Source organism: Dermacentor albipictus, chromosome 3 (assembly GCF_038994185.2).
Source record: "Dermacentor albipictus isolate Rhodes 1998 colony chromosome 3, USDA_Dalb.pri_finalv2, whole genome shotgun sequence".
NCBI lineage: Eukaryota > Metazoa > Arthropoda > Arachnida > Ixodida > Ixodidae > Dermacentor > Dermacentor albipictus.
Window position 1 is genome coordinate 8,884,808 of NC_091823.1, and position 26,842 is coordinate 8,911,649.

Sequence of the window (26,842 nt, forward strand, 5' to 3'; positions counted from 1 at the left end):
CAAAGCTTATTTTCTGAAACCTGTTGTAAACAAAACATTTCTGCAAGAATTACTGCAAGAAAGCTTCCATCTTGCAAGAGTAATTAACAGCCTACATGTTGCCATCCAGAGCCATGAAAGGTATAGTAGTGCTGTCAAACTAGTTTAAAAAAAAATAGTTAAATTTATAGACATCAAGGCCATTTAAACAAATAAGGAAATACTCTTTCTTTTTTGCATGTTTAACTTTTAGGACGGGCTGATCTTGAGGATACATAACTTGGTGGCAGTGGCAGTGCCAGGAGTGATTGGTGTGACATTATTTTAGCTTCTCAGTATCTATTGGCTTTTCCAGACAGTGGCAATTAACTGCTTTGATTTAAATGCAGCTTAACACCCACAACCTCAAAGGCCATAGACTATGTAGGCTTTGTAGCTTGTGTGAAACAGGTAACGGAGTTCTTTCCCCTTAGGGATCACTGCAATGTCATGTTTGACGCATACTGTATAGTTGTTTGTCGTGCCACCATCTTGTACATATGGGCTTAAAAAGTGTGTTATAATTTGTTATAGTCCTACCTAGGCATTTGTCACTGCTATATCATGTCCAGTGATATGGTCTCTCTGACTACAGGAATTATTTGTGCACAGGATCACATTTTGCCCATGGGCTTCAGAGATGCTCTCAAGCTTGGTGCTAATCGCTCGGCACCACAGAGGCACTCTAGCAACTATGACAAGGACTGCTCCAAAGAATACAGACCTAATGGCAGGAGAGGTAAGCAGCATGATCTGCCTGTTGACTGTGATGTATGCCACCATTATAGTACCACTTACCCAGTGTATGTATGTGTGTTTTAATTAGAACATTTTGCTGCGAGCCATGTCCTAGAGAAAGGACCAAGGGAGAGAGTGCTGCCTTACAGAAACCATTTATTTTAAAAGATGACTCAACAGAGCTTTATAATTTAGCTTAACCCTGTGATCATGGTTCTCGTGTGCATGGTCACACCCTGTGGGCGCAGCTCTCATGTGCAACAATTTCCCTAGGAAGGTGAGGGTATGTGCGTGTGTGCTGCAGACACAGGAATGGAACACCATAGCCTCTTATATACTTTCTGTTCCCACGTGTGGGGATGTGCGCCCTCGCGCATCCCCTGATATGCTGTTTTCCCGCACGGCTTGCGTGGCCTGGCGCCCGCAGCGTTCGGAGTGGTACAAGCGTGGTGCGAGAGATGTCGCGCCGCTGCGGGGTTACTTGGGTGCGGGGAAGACAAGGCGCTCTCTCTTGAATTCGGGACAGCAAGCGGTACGGACGTGCCGTGCCACGCGTGCACCGACCCATGCTTCTGCGAGACCGTCTCGCGTGGCCGCCTTGGAATGCGCCACCATTCGCGTGACAGTACGCGCGAATGACCAGGCGTTGGGATCCAGCATGGGGCGAACATATTCGCTCGCTATCCGGTCACGGTGAGTCGGACTTCTAGATTTGTCACACGCCCATCGGCATTGCAGGCATTGATCTATGAAAGGTGCAATAAATGCCCTTGTGACTGTTTGCACTATTGTGTTGTCATTCCTTTGTCCCAAGAGCATGGGTGAGAGACCCCACACACGCAATCGCTCGGGCAGCACTGTTCAGTCTCCTCTTTCACCCAGCTTGCCTGACAGCACCCTCTCTGGGGCGCCATAAAAGCGTCTGCAAGCCGTGGCCAGCGTGCTGAAAAAGTAGCACAGCTATGTAGGTCTGCTAAAATGTGACAAAACCTGTTAGCCTGGACAAGGATAAGCAGCGGCTGCTGCTTATACGGTATAAAGCAGTGTCTGCTATATTGCCGACCGATAATTCAAACTCTACGTGAAAGAAGTCCGAATACTAATTGGGAGTCTATAATACCGGATTCGCCCAAAAATACCGTTTAGACTCGAGTAAAGGTGCACCCCTGTAAGGGGCGCACCCCTAGCTGCCGAAAATTTGGAAAAAAATACCATCGAACTCGGATATATCGAACCCACATATAACAAATTATTGTGTATAACGAACAGCTGTAAAAATCTCCCTTGAAAATTTTTGTCTAAAATTTTTATTCTATATATTGATTTACCTGTCTATTGAACTTTTTGTGATCCCCTTCAGATTCCATATATTTGGGTTTATTTCAACTGAGAAGCAGTTGCGTCTGGCACCCCATTGACGCGCACTTATCGGCGAATTTTCGCTTTTCCGCATGCCGCTACTAGATGGGGAGAGCTGCGCGTTGACCTTTGTTGCAATGGTACGTCCAGCGATCCGGGGTGCGGATAAGTCCAGGCTGCACTAGCACCATTTCGACAAAAAGGTTCTTCACACATAAGGGCCGCACCTCACCAGTATTATGAGCAGAAGGTGCGGGCCTTACACGAGTCTATATAGTAAGTAACTTTATTCCAGAAGTGGCCAAAGAAGGTGTGCCGCATTCTCAAATAGTCACTTTCAGAGGTATCTACAAATTCTCGTGACCAGTGCAAAACACATTAGTGTCTTGGAGTGATGGCATTCTTGGCACAGTGCCAAGCACGCTATCTTGTCACAGTACAAAAACACTTCCAGCCATTGACGTGTCCAGTGCAGTCACGCAAAATATCACAATAATGAAAGTATTTCCCTAAAGATATCGTCCAAGAATACAGTCCAACTTTGTCAATGCATGTTGCTGCACATACATATGGTCGCCCATGGCTGTAATTTTCTAGCAATGCCTTTTATGTTACAGTCGAGCCCACTCTCAGTGCAAAAAACAGAAAAAATAACAATTTACAATAAACGTGATAACATCAGCATCAACAATGCACTAACCGAGTTTTACAGCTAGTATATTATAGATTTCCCGAAGCGCACAGTAGACACCAACTGGACGCTTTATAAAAATAAAATGATAGAACTCACTGAGACTTGCATACCAACTACAGTAAAACCTCGTTAAACCGTACCCACTTAAACAGTAGTTTCGTTTTAAAAGTAGTAAAGTCAAATCCCCGACTCAGCGGCCATTGAACATAATGTGTTTTGCATCGCTGGTCAGCTAATAAGTAATAAAATAATTAAATAAGCTGGTACAGGAGCTCAATGAAGGAGGTGTTTGATTGCCAATAACTCCACTTCTGCTGAATGCATTGAAGTACTTTCTGCAGCAAGTATTTCAGAAATGGCCTATTTTCACTTCAAATGCATTTCTCCTCTTCAATAAAAACTGGTTCAGGGCTCCTTTGAAGGGATACTCAAACTCGGGTTTCCTTTTTTTGTGTTTACCATAGGCAGGGCAACATCGGTTTACAGGAGGAAATACCTTCTGGAATGGCGCTTGTCATGCTTAAGTCTTTGAAAGTGCCAAGGATGTGTCCAGCAGTTAGAATTTATTTGTTCCAAAATTTTTATTTAGATGCTCCAAACTGCTCCAAATTTAATTTTTCTCTGCCAGAAATTGTTGCAAATATCATTTCATTAGTGGCACCACTGCATGCCTTGTTAAAGAGCACAGGGTAAGATAGACAAGAGCACCAACTCCAAATTTTGTAATACATTTGGTGCAGCCATCTAGTGCCTTGGCACTAGGACACTGCCAGTATTCCACTTCTGTCGCCCTGGTCATGTCCTCTCTTTTGTGTGGTTTTCAAAGGCAGTCTTCCTTTCCTGGCTGTTAGCATTAGCACCAAACGTGCATGCCGTGTGAACGCCTCAATTGAAAGCCACCTTATTATTAACAAATGTAACTTTCATAAAGGCACACCAATATACCATATCAGGTTGTATAGCAGCCATGACCATGTCATTTGTCATCGTATACCTATTTTCACACATTTAAAAGTTTATGAAATACCTTGTGAACTTTGGCATATGACAAGCAGGAGATAATTTATTATTTCTGCCACAAAGCATGGCTCACTGAGACACAAGTTGACACAAGTCAATGCTTTTAGAGACAAGTCAATACTTTTGTCGCATCTTACTCCATAGTGCAGACTACTCTGTCAGTGTGTTAAGACGTAATTCAAAACTCGTTTTCCAGCATGTAAGATACACTGTTGGAACTTTGCTCCTGTGCAGAAAACAACAGATTTCACCACCAGCATGACAACCTTAGGCATGGCCGTGGATTTTCTTTAATGAACAATGGCCGGATGCATAACTGGAGGGAGCCGAGAGATGCATACCGCCGAGAAGAATGCAATCGGAAACAAGATGACCATACTCATGTCAAGGAGGACGATTATGGGGAGGACTCCTTGCTCAACATAGGCATGCACCTACTAGCCAAAGACACATCTAGGGAGCTGGCTGGTGAGTTTGTCTTGTTTGCAGTTTTCAGTGGCTTAATGAGTGAAACTAGGTTAATGACTTACTTTGTCTGAGATTGCACACAGGTCAAGTTTGTCGAAAGTGGAGGTCGTTTTGGCCCTATTCTTGTGATCAGTCTCTTTCTGAGATGTTATATTTGCTATAATTCTAGCATGCTCTTCTTTATAGTGAAAAAAGGTGCTAAAATATCACATGCTCGTTACATTGTAGAACAAAACCAAACTTTAATAGTACTGGCAAGCTATCGTCATTGCCATGAAGAAAAAAATGTGGCAGTTTTCACCCGAAAGACAAAGCATTGACAGCAATGGCGAGGTTTAGCATTGCACTTGGACTCTTTCATGTGGAGGTTGTGGCCTTAAAGTGTGGCTTCACACAGAGGGTCGCTCTCTAGCCTGTTGTGCCAGTGTGTCTTGTATACGTAGTGGGCCTACGCTTCAGGGGTGTCACACGGAGGCTAAGCGGGCCCACGCAGTCATTTGAGCCTCCTTGACGAGGGTTGCCTCTTTCATGAAGAGTACAAGGTCGACAGGTTGGAGAAACGGAACGGGGGGTTTAATTACAGAACAAAGGATACCCATACTGGCTTGAGCACGGAGTGCAGTGCATCATTCTCGTAGCATGAGCTACAGGTCAGAGCAGACTACATTTTTTGGGGAGAGCACATCAGGACACGTCGGCACACACCAGCACTGCATCACAGGTGTCCACGTTTAAAGCAGTTCATTGCCCTAGGTGACTGGACTAGGGAACCTGATGACTGTGTCTCGGCCAATCATAATCGTTGAATTGTTCGCAAAGTCCTTCCCATGACAGCACATCATTCCACCTGACTCTGCCTCCAATGTTTCACGATTGCCCCCACATATGGCACAACTACATGGCAATGTGAGTATCTGATGTTGACGCCGTTCCCACAGAAGGCATTGGCCCGTTGCATCAATTAGTCGGCTCTCTGTGACGGTCAGCTTGCAGCGACCTGGGAACCTTTGCCTTCATGGTGGTTGCTGCGTCTACAGAATCCAATGATAGTTGTCAGATTGAAAGGAACTTCAGTGTTGACCCGCCACAGTCTATGTCAGGCCTCGTCGCCATCTGGGCGATGCTGGTAGGACATACTGTTAGCTTCACAAAGCTGATTTATCCCAGCAAGGCAGAGGATGCTTAAAAGTTGCTTCCCATGCTAGCCGATCGTAACAGCTCGTCCGTGGCTTGGAAAATATTTACTGGCGAACACTAACAACTGCTGGTCAGAATGGGAATGGCTGGTGACCAAGAAGATGGCTTCGCTCTTTGCAACAACTCCAAACTCTGAATGCTTCCAACCATCTCACAACTAACATGGTAGAGTCAGTCCTGGTAACAAAATAACACACAGCTTGCAAACGTCTGGAATCAGCTGTTTACTCACCAGGCTTAACACCAAAATTTCAATTTTTCAGACCATTTTTCATACCAGATTTCAGTAAGCTGCTCAACTGGGAACTGAAAATTTTGACCCCAAAATTTTGTGCCACCAAAGTAAGTGCTCACATTCCTCCTCAGTTTAGCAAAAAATGATTGTCATGCTGCAGGGGAGCCAAGGTGTACATAGAACTAAACCAAAGGCTCTAAATAACCAATGCTTCAACCTAACTTATGCAGCCTAACTTCACGAACAGCCCGTTCATACTGTATCAAAGTGGACTACATATCGCACGTACTGGTCCCACTGAACAGCCTCGTTAACTCTCCAGGTATGTAATCAAAATCACGCTAGCTCTGTGGTCACAACTCAACACATACTTGCGTCTCATGCACATGTTTTCTTTCCTTTTTGTCTTTGCAGGATGTGCCTTAAGAGAACAGCAAAACTAAACTTGCATAACTTAAAGCACTCACAAGAACATAAAAAATTGTGTGTATTATTAAATAGTACTTCCATGCATGCTTAATAAAAAACTCCTGCGAACTGCCCTCTACTGCATTGACCAGCTAGTAGTACTGTGCATCGGCACGCAGCTTGTCGGTCTCAATCGCTGTCTCACCCGCACAGCCCACGTGATTCATACCTAAATCATCCCTCTTTTGGCTAACTAGACTCGTGGACAGCTTCACTGACACCTGAACAGTGCAGCTGTTTCCTTTTGAGCTGTGCAGCTCGCACTCCTGCGACCTGCTCTCAATTGTATCGTCCAACTTACAATATGCTTCGGCACACAGATCTGACTCCACATGGGCGCCCGTGCCTGTCAGGTCAGCGGCACCCTGTACTTTGTTAACAACCTTGTTAACAATAACTGCGATGCCCACGCGCAGTCATTGTGCCAATTCATTCAGAGCTGGCCTAGCTGTCTCTACAGTGCCGTGTTGGCACAGCACCTCGTCGCTTTCACTACAGCCTCTGTTGCCACTAAGGCCTCATTAACATATAACACTTTCTGTTCAGTTATAAACGTGCTGCTAACCTCACAGGTACCAGCATTCTCTTCGGCTCACGAGAAAAACCTGCTAGCGGCTTCCTCCCACTTCCGCTGCATTCTACCACAGACATTTCAAGCTGCTGTCCTTGTTCACTTTCCTGCTCCAAAAGTTCGATCTCTTTGTCCAATGCTGCCATTAACTACCTTGCTACTTCCCTTTCTTCCGGCCTATCATTTTCCTGTGAAATTCTTTTCGGAGTCTGCTTCATCTCTTCCTCTTCACGCCTTTTGCTTAGAATACTGTTAGTGAAATGCTCAACGACTTTCAAATCATTCACTTTGAAGAATGGTTTTACGAATCGTGGCTTCCATTTAGTCCTGCTCTACTGCTACCTCGAGCTCGTCGCACAACCACAACAGGTTAGCTCTCATCAAACTTAATACGACCATGGTCATTACTTTATGCTTTGGCCCCACCAAACACTGAAGATGGCAGATGAAAAACAGCCGAATCAGAGAAGACAGATTGGGAAAACAAACAACTGTGGGAGGCCATGCTGTCTTGCCCAGGGCTAGATGACCAGCGAAAGTTGGTGGACCGGGCCAGGGTAGCAGTGAGAGCCCAGATTCCTGGAATGAGGAAGCCGCCCACCTGAGGTTGAAAAATAGAACTTTCTGTCTATCGCTAGCCCAGAAATAAATGTTTGTCTCTCTCTCTGAAATGCCATGTATGGCATGGGAGATCAGTCGCCCTGGGCTATTGATAGTGACAAGGAGCCTTGCAGCAGCGACGATGAGTGATGCCCATTCCGCTGTAGGTCAGATGTAGCAAACATTCTTTTTCCAATTGAGAACAGGTCACCATACTCTTTCTTGCATGAAAAACTGGCAGTTGAACAATTAAGGGCACTGCATGTATAATTTCTTGAAGCATGAAAATCAGGGTGCACATTCCAATTGGGGGCATTGTACTTTTCATTTGAGTGTATGTTACAGTCAAGGGTATGTTGAAATCAAGTAACTAAGTACGAAGCTTTAGCTTTCTGTCGATGTCAAACCTGGAGGTCATCCAACTGGTGTGGCTGGCATTCTGTTCGCGCATTCAAGAAATATTTCACATGAGAACTTTTGTTTTCTCACGTTGACACCTTAGACGGTCTATCCAACAAGTGCCAAAGCACATTAAGCGAAGTGAGCTAGCCCCTAGTCTACCTACAGGTGATATAAAAGTGAGACCAATATAGTACCAACTTTGCATGGTCAAAACAGCTGTCCATAACTTCACAGGCTTGGGAATTACATACCTAGGCTAATTATTCGTTACTGTAGAAAAGGACATTTTCAAACACTAATGTGAAGTTCCACTCTAGGCAAGGTGATCACATTTTCATAATTCTTTTTCAGCAGGCATTTATTATGGCTTTCAGACATTTTGTAGTTATGTGCTACATAGAATCAATATTTTTTATTATATAATTGCTTGTATTGTTTCTTTTAGTCTTGGGGAGTGATTAGTGTCCTGGTGTAGTGGAAATTCCTATATATCATGTTGGTGAGAAGCTAAGGATTGTGCATTTGCATGCTTCACTGAGGTTACCTTCATGTGCTGTTTTGAGAGCTGGCATCTTGCTGTGCCTTTTACAGTTCTTGACCCTGACGCAACCCGCCAGAACAGTGAGAGTGAATGCAGGGAACGGCGTGCTAGTGATGAGACTGCTAAACCTGTGCAACAAGAGGTGCCTGTCACTTCGGGTCCTGAAGACCATTGCCCCGTAGTCAACGGAACCAAGGAAGACACAAAGGCAGATCAGGCTGCTACAGACAAGCTCCACCCAAACAGCAGTCTCTCTCGCAGCCTTGAGCATGCACACGATGTCCACGGTGTCAAGTCCACTGCGCGTCAGTGTACCGTTGCAGATAACACTGCACATGTTTCTCAAGACACGCTACTGCGTCGCTGTAATGGCAACAGGCCTCTCGATAGCAGTCCTTCCCATAGCCTGGAAAGCGACGTAAATTTTTCAGCTGAACGACCTAATGGAAGTTGTGTGTTCCGAGCTTCACAGGGGACATTAATGGAGCATTGTAATGGCAGTGCCCACATAACTGATGACTTGCGAGATAAGCCATTGATCCGGAGCAGCAGCCAGTCTTTATCACCTCTTCGTCCAGTACACTGTCCCAGTGTGCTTGCTGAAAACAAGGCAGTTACAGGACAGGACCACAAGGACAGCACCATCATGACAGCTGCCAACGTTAAAAACGGAATGCCAAAGTACTCAAATGCATGGGGAAGCCGGCCGGTAAATGACAAGGCAGAAAACACCTCTTTTCGGCCAGCAGACATGCAGGTCTTGAAGGACTCGGCCTAAACTGAGAGTGTCATCTCAATGCATTGTTGCGCAATACATTCTTTTCTTCCCCGTTGCCGCCTGTCGGCAATGATCTACAACATGCATCACACATACTAGTCCAGAATGCATTTATGTTATTAACCATATGTTTGTTTTGCTATATTTAACAGCTCGAATCGTGATGAGCCACATTTTCAATCATTTTCATGGCACAGTGTGTATAGCATTATACTATTCCTTTTTTGGTCAAATCAATGAGCAAGCTTCTCCAGAGGCATAATGCAGTATGCCATCTTGATTGACTTTGGAACAAGTAGTTGCAACATTATCATCTCTTTGCCATTATGGTCAATGGTGAAGGTTACAAGCAGTATTTTGGTGTCTTTTAGTACCACTACCACTGATAAGCTGCAAAGAAATGAAACATAAACAGATGGGACTGAGAGAAGTTGTACCTGTTGATGTCTCACTTCTCACATTATCATTCTTTGCATAGGTACGTATTTTTCAATTTCGAACAAAAGAGCCCATGACAGGTTTCCTTGCTACAGTCAAACTTCAACATAAGGAATCATTGGACCAAACAAAGTAAACTAAAAGAAAATTTATCACCCATGTTAGTGTATAACCAATATAGATTTATAACAAATGTTCTTATGTCGAATGTGACCACGTCATGAAGAGGTTCAACTGTATTTCCTACATATTAACATAGCGTTTTATTAACGTCAAGAAGTAAATTATTTGACAGAGTGCATGAGGAGTTCAGGATGCCAAATTCTAGCTTTATTTCTCAAGATTTTTTTTTTCTTTCTTATGTACACTAAATAAGGTCAGCTGCAATATAATATAACTCCTATTTGTAAGTAAGCTAGTACTGCCACTGGTTCATTTGTGTAGACTACATCCGTGTGACAATTTAAAAATTAAACAAAAACAAGGAGGTCTTGTACCCCTGAGCCTACTAAGTAGTTAATACAGTTCAGCAGCACAATCAACACTGAGCTTTGTACAGTTTGGAGGGGAGCAGTAAAATGTCTCTCCTCTAAAACTGCTGATCTGAATTATATACAAATCTTTTCTACCACACGACTTTGTGTCAGCTTTGTCAAGTGCCTCATCCAAGGAAGCAACTCCACATTGCCAATTGACGCGTGAACCTGCAGGAGCGCAACTCAAAGTGATCAAGTGCTGTGAACCAGAAGATACCTTCAAGAGACTCTTGTGTGTGCTGCAAACCGTGCCTAAATAAACATCGCTGTACTTGCTGAACTATCCTCAAATTACTGATATTGGATACGGCATCCTACAAAACCAACAGCCAATTTCATCTCTCTGTTTCCACAACCACTTGTTCTTCTTTTTTTTTACCATGGCTCCACTTTATGAACTTAAAAACCAATGCCTCGGCCTGTTGCACCATGCTCCTTAAACAGCAGAAGACGCAAATCAAAATGCAACTATTTGTACAAAATTTTATGGGCAAGGCGGTGCACAGCCTGCCACTGTTGGTTTTTGCTTAACCTTGAACTGCAGCTCCTTTGCCACTGCTTTTGAAGTCTTAAGGATTACTGCATTTACAAGCTCCAGAGCACACAGGATCTGCTACTCGTGAAGCCATGGTAGAACTGAATTAGCACAGCGATTGTACCATGCTCAAAAGCACACACAACAGAACTGCGAAGTGACAAATGCCACCCAGAACCTTCAGATAAGGGTTGGCTGTCTACTTGGACCACATAATCGGCACTCGATCTCAGACCACAATAACGAAGCATCTTTAACAACAGCATTCTGTGCCACAAATAAAGTAAGTAAAGCCCATTTCAAGAAGTAAACACTGCAGGTGAAAGCCTGCCACTTCACAAGTAGGTGGTGACTGGCAACTTCCTTCACCATCATTCCCACAAGAATGCACAGTAGTTTGATCAGAGAAGAAGCCCCTTTAAGAAATCGTAGATGCCCAGGAAGCTGCTTACCAAAAATAAACATCCAAAGAACCATGTTGCAGCATTGCATGCACACTTCGTAATGTTCCCTTTAGAAGTAGGTTGCGAGCAAGTAATGAGTAGATGTATGTTAAGGGGCCCTCCAACACTTCTAAATGATGCAAGGGTATGCTCGAACTGGCTCGTAATTGCTTTTTTTTTATGCTGTGTGAATAACTACCTAATATATTGGCAATTGGCTCTTGCAACCTAAGTATTCAACCAAGATATCCCAAAATGCCAGTGAGTAAAACTGCTTTCAACAACTAATTCCATCGTCCAGTCATGCATTGATGCAGACTTACACGAACAAATCTGCAAGCCTATTGTGTGCACATAGAGAAAGTCCACATCCCACGGTTGTCTGTGGTAGCCTGCCTCGGTGTTGACAGGGCTGCTTCCATCCTTTCAATAACAACATGCACAAAATGTTGATATATTAACTATGAGTCGCAGAGGGTTTCTCTGAAAGCTTGAACGAATGTCAACTGAACACTGACTTTTTCAGAACACTAAAAAACAAAACAGCAGCAGGAACACTGAGTCCATACTTTGCCATTGCTTCTTAATGCCAATTCCTTTTATTTTACCGTGCTCATGCTCCACAAAATGCTCTTTCCCTGTGAAATCCATACTGACCTTAAATGACGATTGCTGCTGGCAAGATTTAGAGGCTCCGTAAACATATGTGCAAGAAGCACTGAGAATTGCCACCCGTAAAGCAGCTTTTAGTACAGATCTTTCCAAAGCACTTTTTCATTGTGTATGCAAGAATTTTGAAACGTAAAATAAGTGTAGCATATATCGGTATTTTAACTGTTATATAAATATGCTTCCTATGTGCTTAAATCATTGCAGGCATGCGAGACAATTTTCTCATTCAACCACACAGTTGAGTGCGGATATCAATTCCAAGCTAAACTTATGCTGGGAGAGACCTTCCCCCTACTTAGACCACAATGAAGCAATCATAACAAGCAGATATTACTGCTCAACCAGTTCTGAAGCGAAATTCTCTGTTCACACATATACATTTGTGACATTAAACAGCTTGCACAAAGCAACTGCATCAAGTTAAGCCCTTGAACATGGTGCGAGCATTCTCATTTACAACTTGTCATAATGGCTCGTTTGGCAATAAAATCATATACAACACCTCTGCCAGCATAACTAATTGTACTGCAGTCGCCAACAAACACATACGTATGGGTGTACAAATAAAAACCAGTTCAATGCTCGTTATATGAAGCTGCCGACGAAGTGTCACATGGTTAACTTGTTGATGTGGCTCAATAGCTAAGTTCAAGTGACCGAAAACAAAAGGACTGGAATCCATGTGGGGTTGCGCACATTGTCTTGCTGCTGCCATCCTCTGGCCCCGACCCGTGGCCACAGGTGCTTGTGAAAGGAGACTGGGTTGTGGATGATGTGGCTGACGGCTGTGTTGTGATCTCTAGGGAAGCGTTCCTCCGTTAGAGGTTGGGCAGTATGTCTGGGTGGACGTACTTCACCAAGTCTTCTTGACTGCCTATGAATACCACCTTTTTTGCTGTGACCTCGTTGAGCCTGAAAACAATACATGAAGGACATTTGTTATGCTTTCCATTTCTTCATGACCTTCAACTGCATCTCTGCATGTCTTCAACCTCGCAGGTCCAATAAAAATAGCCTTCATTCCTTTGCTTGCAACCAGGAGCCATGAGCACAGTGACAGGCCCAACAGCATTGGGCATCAAGTCGAACGGTATATTTCCACGTAGAGAACTGATGTATGCGGTACATGGGAAGTGATTAAGAGGCCCTGAACCACTTTTTATCGAAGTGGAGAAAGGCATTTGAAGTGAAAATAGGCTATTTCAAGTACTTTGCCACAAAAAGTACTTCAATGCATTCAGCAGAAGCGGAGTTATTGGTAATCAAACAAGGCCTCCGCTGTGCTCTTGTTCTTTCAATGCCTTGCACTACAAAGGCTACGGCACAGTGGGACATGCCCACAACACTCCGCCTTCTAAACGTCACCGTGGTGCGTAGTTCAAATTTTATTTTGGATGCTAACGTAGACGCTCCAACTTCCCCCTTTGGTGCCTACGATGCACTAGACATAAGCCAAATGCAGTTGGCCTTAGAGAGCCGCAGTGCCCTTTGCCAGTGGCACCCTGCGATGGTTGCGGTATCTACGCCACGTAGCCCACCGCTACTTGATGTTAGCTATCGGTCAATAGTATCCGTCTAAGGGAATGACGAAATAGTGCACCCGATGACGAAATAGTGTGTCTAGAAGAGAGTGAGGACAGGGCCACCTGTTGAAACGAGAGCATTTGAGAAAAAGGTGATTTCACGATCTGCTTGAGGGCTCCATGCACTGCGTACGACAGCAAACTTTGGCTGAGGTGTTCATAGCAGCATATGCTACCCGTGGACTATGCTATTTCACCAAACCCTAGGCGTGGTTCAGGGCCCCTTTGACTGTTTTCGTACTGCGCCCATTGGGCATCGTTATCCAGCTAACGATGGTTTGAAAGCCCGCTTTTGAGACCTTCTGCACCACTCACGGTTACACTGCGCTATTGGATGTGAAGGAGGAGAACTATATCGTTTTCTCAGCAGTTCGATTTTTTCTTTCTGCCAGCCAGGCAGTAATTTTTGAATGCGCTTTGAAGTATTACAATTGTCAAAGTAGAAATAAAAAATGGCCACATCTGGGAGCCGCGCATGCGCTTCGAAAGATTGCAGATCTCGCGATTCTGCTGCGTCTGCATCTGATATTATAGATGGATTGAGCAGCAGTGAATCCGAGGATGCTGCCTTTTCGCCAGACTTTCACTCTGAGAGCGACGACATCGCAAACCAGCCTGGAACATTGGAGGCCACAGCCCGGCACGCCCAACTGAAGTGCTTGCAGTTAAATTTTAGTAGTGGAATAACTGTTCAATGAAAAATTTAATTTTTTTGGAGATAGTGCCCATTAGATGGCAGTACATTTTGTATATCTCATAATTTTTGTTACATAATTTTCTTAGTAGATACAAGCGTGTCTTTACAATTCTGGCAATTTACATTTTTCATGACACCTTGTAAATAAAACTTCTATGTGTCAAAAGCACATTCATTCTGTTTTTTGTTTATGTATTACATAAAATATTGAGTGCTGTAATTCGCTCACAAATAAAAAAATCTGGCTTAACCTACAAAAAACACCTATTTTCCCCATGGTAGGGAAAGAGTTAAGAGGAAGTTTTAGCTCAAGGGCTCCCATCTCATTACATGGGAAAGGAGAAATCATTTCTCTTGCCAACTACTGCGCCAAATTTAGTAAAGTTAGTTGCTTCGGTTGTTCTAGTAAATGTACAGAACTGCAACATTTTTTTTCGTGCAGAGTTACAGGTTTGTAAATTTCGTGCTTCTATTTTTTTTTTCAAGCTTGCCAATTTTTGAAAACTCTTGTAAAAAAATTTAAGCACTAAATCAAAGTTCCACTTCCATCAGTCACTAAAACTTTCCCTCTTAAATGCAGCAAATTTCATTAACATAGGCCGGGGTGTAATACCAGAAAAGCATATCTGCAGTTTACATGTATTTCTATAGGTGGCATCAAAGTTGGGCCAGAGCTAAAGCTTCCTCTTAATACAGCCCAAAGCAGTCATTTGCTAAGCATGCACTCTGTACCTGTCATCTGCAAGCTATCACTTTCCTCTTTTTTTAAATATTTACCTCCCTGTCCACCTACTTATCGGTTGAAAAGCAGGTTAGAATGTGTTCTTTTGCCCGACGTCCTCTAGCCTTCTTTCATTACAAATGTATCTCTTTCCAGAATCTAGCCCTGGCACATGTTTAGTCTCATCAAAGAACGAGGAGACATAATTGTGTGCTATAGCCACACATCAAGACAACATTCTTCCTGTTTATGCAGGATGTTAGGGGTCCCCTCACAATATTTCTGGACACACAATCTCTGCTGGAACTGCTAGCTCTTGCAGAATTTCATGTGATTAGTGCTATAACACTTAAGCAGAAGACATTGCCGAGTAACTAAAGTGCAGGGTGGCAACCAGCACCACAAGATGAAAAAAGCATGTGGTCATACGATCTCATTTTTTGGGCTTTCCACACCGTATCCAGCAAGAAATATCCAATAGATTATCGAGCTCTGATGGCTCCGTGCACTTGTTCACTTGAAACATCCAAAACTGTTTATGAGCCCTTCGAACAGAGCTCCTAGAGTGCTCCACCACACTTTACTACGGTAGGCTTCATTTCCAGATACACCAAAGCAGCTTGCCATTTGGCATTGAAATGAATTGTATACTGGGGTTTCAAAACCATGATTTGATTGTGAGGCTTACGGTAATGGAAGGGCGGACTAATTTTGACCACCGGGGACTGTTTATTGTGTCCCCAATGCACGGGACACATGCGTTTTTGCATTTCACCTCCGTTGAAATGTGGCTGTGGAGCCCAGGATTTGATCCCATGACCTCGTGCTTAGCAGTGCAACAACACCATAGCTACTAAGCCACTGCAGCGGGTCGACATTTGGCATCACAGGCCAAGAAACAGTGTTTAGGTGTGGACAGCACGTCTCGCAGGAAGAACTGATAATGGCTTCTAGTTTGAAGTGACAAGATGACTCGTATTTTTGTAACTAGCAAAAGTCAGGTCCCTCAGTTTCTCCTCCCCCTCCTCTTCCCTCCCTTCCTTGTTCATTTGTATTATCGGTGTCACGTGAGAGGTGGCAATGTTTAAAATAAAAGTGTGCTGTTCTGGCATCGTCCTCTAACACATTGCACACAGCTGTTCATAGAAATGCCAGTGAACATGCACAGTATGCTCAGGTAGAATGATGCCCTCACTCCACTGCGGAGTTGATTGAGCGAAGCATGACGATGTGTTCACTTGGCTTTTTCATTCTTCTGCTACCAAGCTGACTGCGAGTCGCTCTTATCTTGCGCCTCTCGAAAATGCGCACCTGACAAAATGTGTGATCACCCAGCTGTGCCATCTTTTCACTGGGTGACATGGCCATGATCGGTCTGTTTCAGGGCAGGGTGAAAACGAGGTTATCTGGAAGCACTCGCAACAGCACTTGTTGCGCTCTGTCCACACCTAAAGATATACATCTTGCACCGTGTCTGGCATGTGCTTAAGCAGTAAATGTCGGATGTCTAACTGCTTAGTCAATGACGTCCTTACCAACCGCGGATGACACTCCAGCACCCCGAGAAAATTGTAGGCGAGTTGAGAATGAGACAGATGCCCAGCCGTTCAGGATAGTGCTTGCTAAGCAGCCAGATGAGGTTTTTGATAAGCGGATAGTCCATGCTGTTAAGGCCAAAATCCTTAAGATCAAAGATGATGCACAGGTTATCTACCACTTCTTCGAAGCACTTCTTGCACGCCTCCTCCTGTACACACAAAAATTGCAAACACCAGTGTGAGCCAACGAAGCAGGAGCACTGGCACGTATGCTCTGGTCTAGCAGAGCCTGCTAACATCTCAGGTGAAAGATACAATGGCATACACTTTTTATTCTAACCTTTAGGAGAAGATTTATGCACATAATGCTGCTAAATTTTTTAGAGTATTGAATGCTGGGCAAGTTGGTATTCTGTATTGATGAGCTGTGTTTCTTTCTTGTCTCTTGTTTTCCGAGCTATTTTTCGTTAGTTGTTTCCAAGTTATTTTTTTTAGTTCTGCTGTGTGATTAAGTATTGGGTCTGCGTCACTTAATTAAACACTCAGCATTGTAGTTTGCCTGGTTTGCTTGGGCTAAGTTTTAATTGCCACCAGGCAGAAAAGCCAGACCACTTCAGCAGCTCACTCTTCCAAACGTATGGTGAGCATATGGAGGTAGTTTTTGTTTTTTCAGAAATGGGCAAGCATGGAAACGAAGCTTTTTACTAAGCGATCTTGACTGAAAAATGTGATGTCCATGCAAAATGTGAGATAAACAAACCATCAGCCGGTACAATTTCTGTTTCAAGGTTGTAAGAATAAAAACACAGGTCAATGTAATAAATATGTCATTTAACGTCCCAAAGCAGCACTGTACACAACAAATGACATCATAATACAGGGCTTCAAAATGCCCCCTTCAGACACAAATTGATTTTACATGCTGGACAAAGGCACTGCTGCAATTTGTAACAACAAATCTGCACCAACAACTTTGTCCTTAATCGATGTTCATTGTGCAGCATGTGATTTGCGACTGGCTGTGCTCTGTGTCTCTCCATTTTATATTTATATCTTCCCTGTCCCTAATCTTGCTTCTTAGGCATCCCAAAAAGCAGACATCATTAGAAGAAACTGACAATTGTGAATTTTTCACTATGTTTAATTGTGTCCGCAAATATTGTCTCTGAAAATATTTCAGGCAGGGGCAAAAGTGGCTATATTACACACTATATTATGTGCAGCATGCTCAAAATCACCCAGCCAGCTTACAAATTTGTCTGGTAGAAATATTTAATAAGATGAATGAAGACAACGCATTAGAAGGAAATATAGTGGCACTACCAGAAAGTGTTCAAACATCTATCTTCCAGCACCCGTTTGTTACATTTGTGCAGATTTACATTACAGGTTGTTGCAGGCAACAGATTTCAAATGTCAGCAATCTATTTAATGCTTGTGATTTCAAGAAGTTACACTGCGCAATTGTAGATGCAAGTTCTGTCCACCAGAGGCTCTTTTTGATGTGTGCTGAAATATTTGTACAGGTACATTTTTGCCTTCTGCTCCCATTGGCACTTGGCTTCTGCAGCAACAATTTGGTCTTGTGATTTCATGCTTCTCAAGTTGTTGAGGTAGTAATCTTGCACTGTTAACGCTGCTCACTAGCAGTGGCAGCTCCACATGGGAGTGGCGGCACTCGTCGCCCAGGTTGACCCGCTCCCCTTCCCGAGAGATGTTGACAACAGTATTGAGTGTGCAGTGATCCCTCCCTCTCCCCCATATCTCTATGCTTTGATGAGGGCCACCCCTGGAAGTTACCCTCAATCTATGCCAATTCATTACATGTATTATGCTCAACTACTTAGCGTGCTTAACCTTTGCAATTACCTGCTACTCTACAGTGACACAAACACAAGATTTGCAGGTCCCATGGCAAAAAAGCAAGAAAACATTTGAGCCCATGCCCAGCTTTGGAAATGATGTATCCTTCCTTACCAAAACGTACACGATGAATCGAGTCAATTCGTCTATCTCCCGCTCTTGTACGTTATGCTTGCGGGCAGGGATATATATGACAGGCCTGTAAGTCAATGAGCAAAAGTTAATGGCAGTTAAACCTTTACTAATACTGGTGGAATCTCGGCAGTTTTAGTAACAAACCAACACCAGGTTCGTATGTCTGCACAAGTAAAATATTCAATGACAAAACCCTTAACTGACACATTAAGAAACAAACTGCAATAGAGTGTAAAACTGGGCGAGTTGGTTGATCTTCATGGCAATAGCAGCGCAAAAATAGCAGCGCACAAGACAGTGAAATACACAGGACAGGTGTTGAACTACTGTGCGTGTGAACAGACTGTTTGTATTTATTGCTTCCTGTGTGCAATAAACCAGTCAGTCATTAGTCCTGCACCTGTTCTGTGTTTTTCTCTGTCTTGTGCTGTAATTATTCTTGCGCTGCTCTTACCAACAAGAAACAAACAACCTAGGCAACATGCCTTGGCTTGTCATAAAATGCCAAGAGTGGCAGGCACCTTATGGCTTGTTTTTATTGTAAACGTTAAATTCTCACCAAGATTAATATTCCTACTACTTTCGGAATATGTAATAATTCCTCATACCATGTATAAAGGTTAGCTTCTAAACATCAAGAGTATAATCTGCAGGACATTATGTATTTCAGTGTACAGTGCTTTCCTTAACAGATCAGGCTCAGTGATACTATAAGGATAACCAGGTTTTTTCGTAAGAGTTTCCTGGTGCACTTTCATTAATATGCCACCCATGGCAACTTCATTTTCTGTAGCTGCTGTTAAGTAGCTCAGATAAACTTCTCAGAAAAAGAACTATGATGAAAATATTCTGTAGAACCTTGTTTATTCAATCTAGCTACTCTAGGTACGTGGCCACAAACACAACCTTTGAGAAACAGCACATTTACTTTTACCATCAAGATAGTGAGAGTAGGTTGGTGTAGTTGCATACCTGCCATAGAAGTCCCGATTGGGGAGAACCATGGCCTTCTTTGCTTCAATGTTTCTTTTGATATCCGGGTCATCTGCACTGATAGACTTGACGCCATATTCAGTACGCCACTTGTTGCACTTAAGAATTGCCTGGAATGCGGCATCGACGGTGCGAAAGGCTCTCAGGAACCTTTTGATGGAGTAGTCATTGTGATACTGCACAACAACAGAGACAACATGAATGAATCAACTTTATTTCTCGTCCGAGCTAGGGGAGACTGAGACTAAAGGCACGACCGCCTGACAGGTCCCAGATCCCACAGTTACAACAGCACTTATAATTAGTACAAATGAATGCACATGAACCGTATACACATTTCGCACAAGAGAACAGAATTTCAGTAACAAAAATGATTACAACATTTGTTCATTGGAGTGAGGAAGCCGCACAAACATTAGCACAAATGCTATCTATATGAACTCTTAGGTCATACATGCATACATACACATGCAATAGAAGCAAAATATAAAGATTTAGTGAAAGCCAATGTCATCAGCGAGTAATAATTCACTAAGCTCTTTTTTGTAGGAGCTTTCTGAAGCGCTAAAATTTAACAGTTCTCCTACCTTGGTTAATATTTCTGTTGACTGATATATGAGTGTTTGTTTTCCATAATTTGTTCTTGTTCTCAGTAAGTGTCTGGTATTCCGAGGTAGTAGATAACGAGATATTTTATCATTGTCTGTTTTAGTGAATAATTTTCGTTTATGTATGGTGACCAGAAGCTGCTTATAATATATGTTGTCTGCTCAAAGGGAGTAGTGTTGGAATTATGGAGCTGTTTCAAGGGCTACAAAATGGCCATGGTAATTGCAGTATATTCAAAGGATTCGTTTCTGTAAAATAATGAACTTGTAGTTTGTTTTTGAAGTTGTTCCCCAAACTAGGATCCCGTAGCAGAGTTTAGAGTAAAGGAGAGCACTGTATAACTGTTGTTTGAGCCAAAGCGGAATCAGCTGGGTTATCCTGTTAATGATACCGACATACTTAGAAAGGTCATTGCATAGAATCCTTATATGTGAACCCCAAGATAAACGTTCATTAAACCATACGCCTAAGAATTTTTGTTCTTGGACATGGTTAATTGCTGTGCCATTTGTGGGTGGCTTGAGTACAGCTCCACACTCATCCACGGGAATTACGGTGAAGCTCTGGCAACAAATTTATAGCACTGATTCTTGTGCTGAGCTTATCATTTCAGTGAGATCACAAAGGAGCAAGAAACTGCTACTGTCATTCCTCTGGTGCCCAGGCTGTAATGAGCTGAGCATTTTGCCTTATGCTAATTTTTACTAGCTGTACCAGTGATTGTGTGTCCATGACTTTGCAATAAAGATGTTGCATCAATGAATGGCACAAATAAGTTGCATGCATTATATATATTGCAACCGTGGCAAAAACTAAACCATTGTGAGTGCGCTCACCTGCTCCGGGTCGGCATCAAATATCATCTGAAATGACACAAAAAGGTAACCATCAAATTGCCAATCACTACTAAGTGCAATAACGACCCCAGTCAAACAAAAGTTGCTCAAACCAGTTCTACAAATTTCCAAATGAAATGAAATTGATATTTTGGGAACACACTTGTACCCAAGTGGTTTCTCAATTGGACTTGTTAAAACCAGGATACAGAAAAATAAGAAGATAGGGGGGAAAACATTAAACCTAGATGGGCCCTAATGTTGATTTGATATGGATATACTTGAAACTCCATTCAAGAAGATTACTCATGCACGAATACACTATGGCGGTTCTGTTCAATGACATAGCTGCAGCACTTCACTACAACATATTTTTCTGGTACTACATATGTACGCAAAATGTTGTTGATCAAGTGGTTCCAGTGGTTCACAAGAAAATGGTAAAGCTTCAAAAGAGATCCTTAACACCAGAAAAAGCTAAATGCTTCTCTCCATTGATCACGCCAAAAATGCAAAGCAAAGATATCTTATTTGGAAAGTGACATTATAATTGTGCTATTATTATTATCAACTATTTTGTTGTTTCACGAGAGATTACTCATACAGTGGCCTGCAAGTGGGTCCAGTTGGGACCAATTGGGATACTTTAGCTTCAATGATGTCTGATTGGAACAAACTGGACTTCTTATTATGTACAATTGGAACTTGGGCCTCCAATGACGTCCATTTGGAACCAACTGGCTCCCATTAAAAAAAGAAATATATACTGAACTCAATGTTTGTTTTTTGTTTTTTTCAATGGGATATATACCGTTCTACGCGTTGTTTTCAGATCGCCACCGCGAGTGCGTGCTGGATATGCATATTAGCCGGCACTTGACGGCTCGTAAATGAAAGTGGATTCAGGGTGTTCAACTCACCTTTAGTCGTTTCTTGAGCTCTTCGAAATCCTCCTCCAATACAGGCGACGGCGTTGAATCATAGTCTGCCATTGCTGTTGACACAACGATATCAAATGTCAATTGCTGCAACGTCAAACCGAAAGCAAGGCCACACGAGCTGGATGAACTAATTTCCCGCGTCATGTAACACGGCTCGCCACAGATAAGAAATGGTACGCAAACACGTATTTCGTCGCTCGCTGAATCACCAGTTCAAAAGCGAATTACAGCGCCAGTAATGTCACAGCTAGCTCAAGAAGGGGCTAAAGCAACAAGTTAGTTTCACGAAGCAGCAGCTGTCCGGCGCAGCGCTCTGTTGATGATTTAAAGGCCTGTAAACGAAATATTATTTTTTCCCGCGACATTTAACTCCCGAGAACCCAAATCGACGCATAACATCTAATAATATCGAAGACTTATCAATGAAAAGATCAAACGTATGGCTTGACCAGAAAGGCGTGGGTACGATGAAGCAAGGCAAGGACCGAAAGCAAGAACCTGTGATGAACGAAGCAGATGAGTAGTTTTCGGCTTCCCGTGTTACCGAGGGCAAGCGTAGCCAGTGTTCTGGGCCTTAATTAAGTGATACACAGACTTATCATCGTCAAACTGATAGAAAACCCGCACAGGAACCAGACGTCCACCGCGCTTCAACGGCCGCCGCTGCTCGCCAGATGGCACTAGTAGTTCTCTAGGATGCGTTTCCGTGTTCTCCAATACGTAAAATGTAAACGAGTTTCTCAGGTACTGCAACGTCATAAATGAGAAAAAGGGGGTGCGTAGGGATCGACTTGCACATAACGTATTTTTGCAAAGTTATAAGGACATTAAAAAACATGTTTGATTTACATAAGTACGAACGATTTATTGTGTCAGTCGCAGGTGTTGATTATAGATCCACTCCATAACTTTTTCCGCAGCGCCGAATAAACAGTAATGCATGCCGAGCATCCGAACATTAGGTGGCGCGTATATTTGAAAGTGGCGAAATGTATGATCGGTGGGACTGGAGCATGCGCGCCTCCCTACGAACTCTTTTCGTGAAAGCTCATGCCACCACAGTATTGGTGGATAACAAACCCAAGTGAAATAATCAGGACAGTATTGCAATATCAAATATCTTTCTTTCGCGTTTACGGTTGCCAAGTGAGAAAGAAAATGGTTGTGCAAGTGAATGACAGGAAATAGGTGGACGATATCGGGCCACATCGATTCAATCGCGTCTGTTTTCATTTCCCATCATTTCGGGGACGGACACCGGCTTATGCAGGATTCGTTCTACAGGTGTAGCCAACATGTACCTCGCAAAATTGGATTTGCGAAAGAGCTTAGGGGAAAAATAAAGTCTGGTTAGTATACAAAGCCAATACGTACTGCTTCTTGAACATTCATATGCATGGCGTACTCTGCGTGCGCAGCGATCGTCCTGGCCAGATGTCATAACGTAAAACTTTATTCTGCTCCTTCGGAACGCGCGTCAGCACGTAGCGAGCGGCTCCCACGTCGGTACAGAAAGGCCGAGCCTCTCTGCTACGTCGCGGGCCCGATGGATACAGCCCACAGCTGTCCTTCAAGATCGGGGCTGCTTAGAGCAGCCTCCCATTTGGACGACGTGACGCCGTTATACGCCGTCGCGAAACGCGGGGCACCGCCAGAGCATGTGTTCCAAGTTAGCTACGTCTGAGCGTAGCTCGCAAATATTGGTCGATTGTGTCTCTGGATAGATTCTGTGTAACAGTGCGGGGTTAGGGTATGCCCCGACCTGGAGTAACCTGAGTGTTAAAGCCTGTGGTCCGCCTAGTTTCCTATGTGGTGGAGGATATCGTCTCCGTCCAATGTAAAAATAGTGACGAGCAAACAAGCAGAATGACACGGCTCGTGGCAACTAGCTGCATTAAATGCAGCAGTTCTATGGTCGGGCGCGGCTAATTGTGGAGTGAGAAAGATTCAAGAAAAGCTTAAAACACTGCTTAAAATAGTGAGAAGATTATGACCTAAGTATAACGAATATTGTAGGCAAACATTACCATTCTTAATTGTCCAGTTTAATGTAAGCCACCGACAGCAACAATTTTGTAGGTTCCCGTGACCGTTTTATTTCTGAATTGTCCTTGATGATGCCCGTGGTTGTGTGCAATATTGGTGTTTCGTCATAACGCTTTTTAAAATTTATTTTACACTATACTGCATACCTTGCTTTAGGTCCAGGCAGGGAGGGCAGAAGATGTAATGAGCAAAGCGAATAAAAAAGCAGGCAATTATCATTAGAAAAGAAACGTAAAATAAAGTTTGCACAATATAGTCTCTCTATTAAGAACCGTAATTCCTTGTTTCTAAGAGGAACAGACGGCTTGCTAACACATTACTTTCTCTTGTGATCAATGTATAGGGTGCCCCAACTATAATGCATAATGGTTTAAAAATATGCAATTCCATGGAACCAAGGTAATTTCGTTTGCCGTCACTTGCAGTTACTGAGATTATGTTTTGCATTCCGCCTAATTACATAGTTCGTCTTAATTAATGACTCAGCTTCTCAAATATAATCGAAAAGTGTAAATGAGAAAACTTTACAGCAACATGAAAAACTGCCAATACAACTTTCTGTTGCTCAATGCGTGCTACATAAAAGTGTTTTTGTGAGCGTGAAAGAAGCCCACGAATACACGCAAAATTGCCGCGCGACTGGCCGCTGGAGGCACTTTGCGTGTATTCGCGGGTTTCTTTTAGGCTTGGAAAAACACTTTTATGTAGCACGTATTGAGCAACAGAAAGCTGTATCGCGAGTTTTCCATGTTGCTCTACAAATTTCTCATTGACGCTTTTAATCTAAATATAATATTTGAGAAGTTGATCAATTAATTGATGCTAATGATGTAATTAGGCAGAATACAAAAATAATCTGAGTACCTCCAAGTGATATCTCCAGCCCGAAAAACACCACATGTGGTAGTCGTGGCTCCATCAGGCTTATTACTTATTTATTTATGAACTAATTTACTTCATTTTTCAATCATATTACCACCCGGTTCGTGGCCCATCCCCCACAGTGGGTTTGTGCCATCAATTGAGGCTTCATCATCATCATCATCATCACCACCATCATCATCATCACGCTCTTCAGTTTCCATAGGTTTGAAGAAAGCTCTTAGCCCGTACAGGGCGTGCAAGCTGACCAAAGGCACAGCGTTGTCATCGAAACCGACCACCTCCAAGCATTCATCCTGTCTGCAACCGAAAGTACGCGCCCGGAGAAGGGGCGCGGCGGCCTGGCCTGAGATGGCCACGCCGAGCTCAGTAGCAACCCGTAGCCGCAGCACTGCAGTCGTCCGGCAGTCCTGACAGCTGCAAATTTCAGTAAGGGCGCCGTTGACAAGCCACGGCTTCCAGACACCGCCTCGCGCAGGCAAGCCTCCATGGAAGGACAACTGGTTCAGCAGCCAGGGGTAGCAACATCGGACTCTCTCGAAGGACACCACCAGGGCATGGACTGTGCTCTCTTGCTGCCAGCAAAAATAAGCGGGCTTCCTGCACAACTGAGATATCTGATGATGATGCAGTGACGCCGCCTATTCGAAGTTAAGGGCCACCCTGAGGTCTCCACCATTTCTTATCCGACTCCCTCTTCTGGTCGATCTTTCCTTATTCATACCAGGCCAGCCATTAGGTTTGATATTACTTTTATCGGCGCAAGAGCAATTCAGCATGTTGTTGATCAGTGTATCTGCACCCGTGGCTACCAAGGGTTCGTTGTACATGAAGCCTCTAACTCTGTAACAGTCCACCTTGCCTCTCTGGATGACGAATACCAGTGACAACTGAAGAATATGTGCCAGTGCAGGCACACTTTGCGTCAGAACCTAACGTGCAGCGATGCGTCGTTTACGGCCTGGACTCAAACGACTCCCTCGCACAGATTATTCAGGAACTACAACCTGCGTCCCATAATGTTATCGCTGTTCGACGTCTGGGTAATGGCACGACTTGTCACCATGCAAGGTCTCCAGGCAATACCCGAAAAAGTGTAATTACAATGGCTGTATAGTGCGCCCAAAGCAGTATAAACCACGCGCCGTATACTGCTACAGGTGTTATAAACGTTGGCACCTGCATAAGTGTTGTCCAACAACATCTGACCCAGAACGAACGACGTCGGAGGGAAAGATCGATGAGGACTTTGCAAGTCAGATGAGCATGTCATCACGTCCCCGACATGCCCGACCAAGCGGCGCATGGCTCAGTACGTGCCCGTATGCGCAGCGCTACACAGGACGCACCGGAGCCTGTCTTGCTTTACAATCGTTTCCAGGAATTAACACCGGCAGAAGACACTCAGCCATAAGCCAGAGATGAGCACCCAAGCAGGCCCGTCCCATTCTGAGTTGCTGAAAATTTCAAAAAAAAAAAGGGAACATCAGTTTCTCGCCCTGCTGCTAAACATTGCTGCTAAACACATTGACTAAAGCTGCTGTCACGGAGCTGGAACTGTTACGCGAAAGGAAAGCGCGGATATCTACACACCGGAAGAAACTTGGAGCGACTTTGTCACCTACTATGGCCACGCTTATCTTGCCTTTCCCGCCAGTGCAAAAGAAAGCCCCCAGCGATTCGGCCATGCGGCCGCTTGTAATTGACACCCTGAACAAATTCACACTACTGATTCGAACAAGTAACTTTCCACGCAAGCAGCATCCAGCCATCTTACAATTGAGTTGCCGCGGTCTCTCTTACAACTTAGGAGAACTAAAGACAAAAATACAGTTCGGCAAGCTTAATGTGTGGGCGTTCATTCTACAGAAGTCGAATAAACTGTGCAATCCCACATTTCATTGGTTACCATACCCCTTCCATTCCAGATAAGCGGGGAGGTTCCTCAACAGAAAACCATGGGAAGGCCGCCGTATACATCGATTCAAACATCCCTCAAACGCCTATCACCCTCGACAAATGGCGCACACAAGAAGAAGAAGTGGTTGTGGTTTTAACCCGTCATACCAAAACATCATTAATAGTTGTCTAATTTTACGGGAGACCACGCAGCGCACGCCTCAATCTCGGTCGGTCTCACGACATCAGGTCCGTATATCGAGGCGTTCAGGTTTTTGTTGGAGGGAACTTTGATGCCCCGCACACCATGTGCGGCTATGAAAAGGACTCAAGAAGAGGCAACTGGTCTACGATCTTCACGGATTCAAACTTAGCCCTTCTGAATC

General features: G+C 43.7%; 2 protein-coding genes across 5 annotated transcripts in view; one reads left to right on the forward strand and one right to left on the reverse strand.

Moving 5' to 3' along the window:
* The window catches only part of LOC139057210 (piRNA biogenesis protein EXD1), a 49,752-nt gene extending 39,409 nt beyond the window's left edge, over nt 1–10,343 (forward strand). The window contains exons 11-14 of one of the 3 annotated variants that reach the window (XM_070535046.1): nt 631–757; nt 4,064–4,297; nt 5,758–5,836; nt 5,960–6,037. In XM_070535046.1, the coding sequence (XP_070391147.1) occupies nt 631–757; nt 4,064–4,297; nt 5,758–5,804 (408 nt within the window). In that variant the 3' untranslated portion in view covers nt 5,805–5,836; nt 5,960–6,037. The other 2 variants (XM_070535044.1, XM_070535045.1) reach the window with 2 other exon arrangements.
* On the reverse strand, nt 9,836–22,334 carry LOC139057211 (uncharacterized). Of its 2 annotated transcripts, none has more exons than XM_070535048.1 (7): nt 22,079–22,334; nt 21,609–21,682; nt 20,689–20,715; nt 19,223–19,419; nt 18,230–18,314; nt 16,250–16,461; nt 9,836–12,625 (listed from the first exon to the last, which is right to left on the reverse strand). In XM_070535048.1, exons 2-7 carry the CDS (start codon nt 21,678–21,680, stop codon nt 12,532–12,534), a joined length of 687 nt encoding a protein of 228 aa, XP_070391149.1. In that variant the 5' UTR covers nt 21,681–21,682; nt 22,079–22,334; the 3' UTR covers nt 9,836–12,531. The 2 variants fall into 2 exon arrangements, with proteins under 2 accessions (XP_070391149.1, XP_070391148.1); XM_070535047.1 differs by having other exon boundaries at nt 22,128–22,332.
* Nucleotides 22,335–26,842: the final 4,508 nt, after the last annotated feature.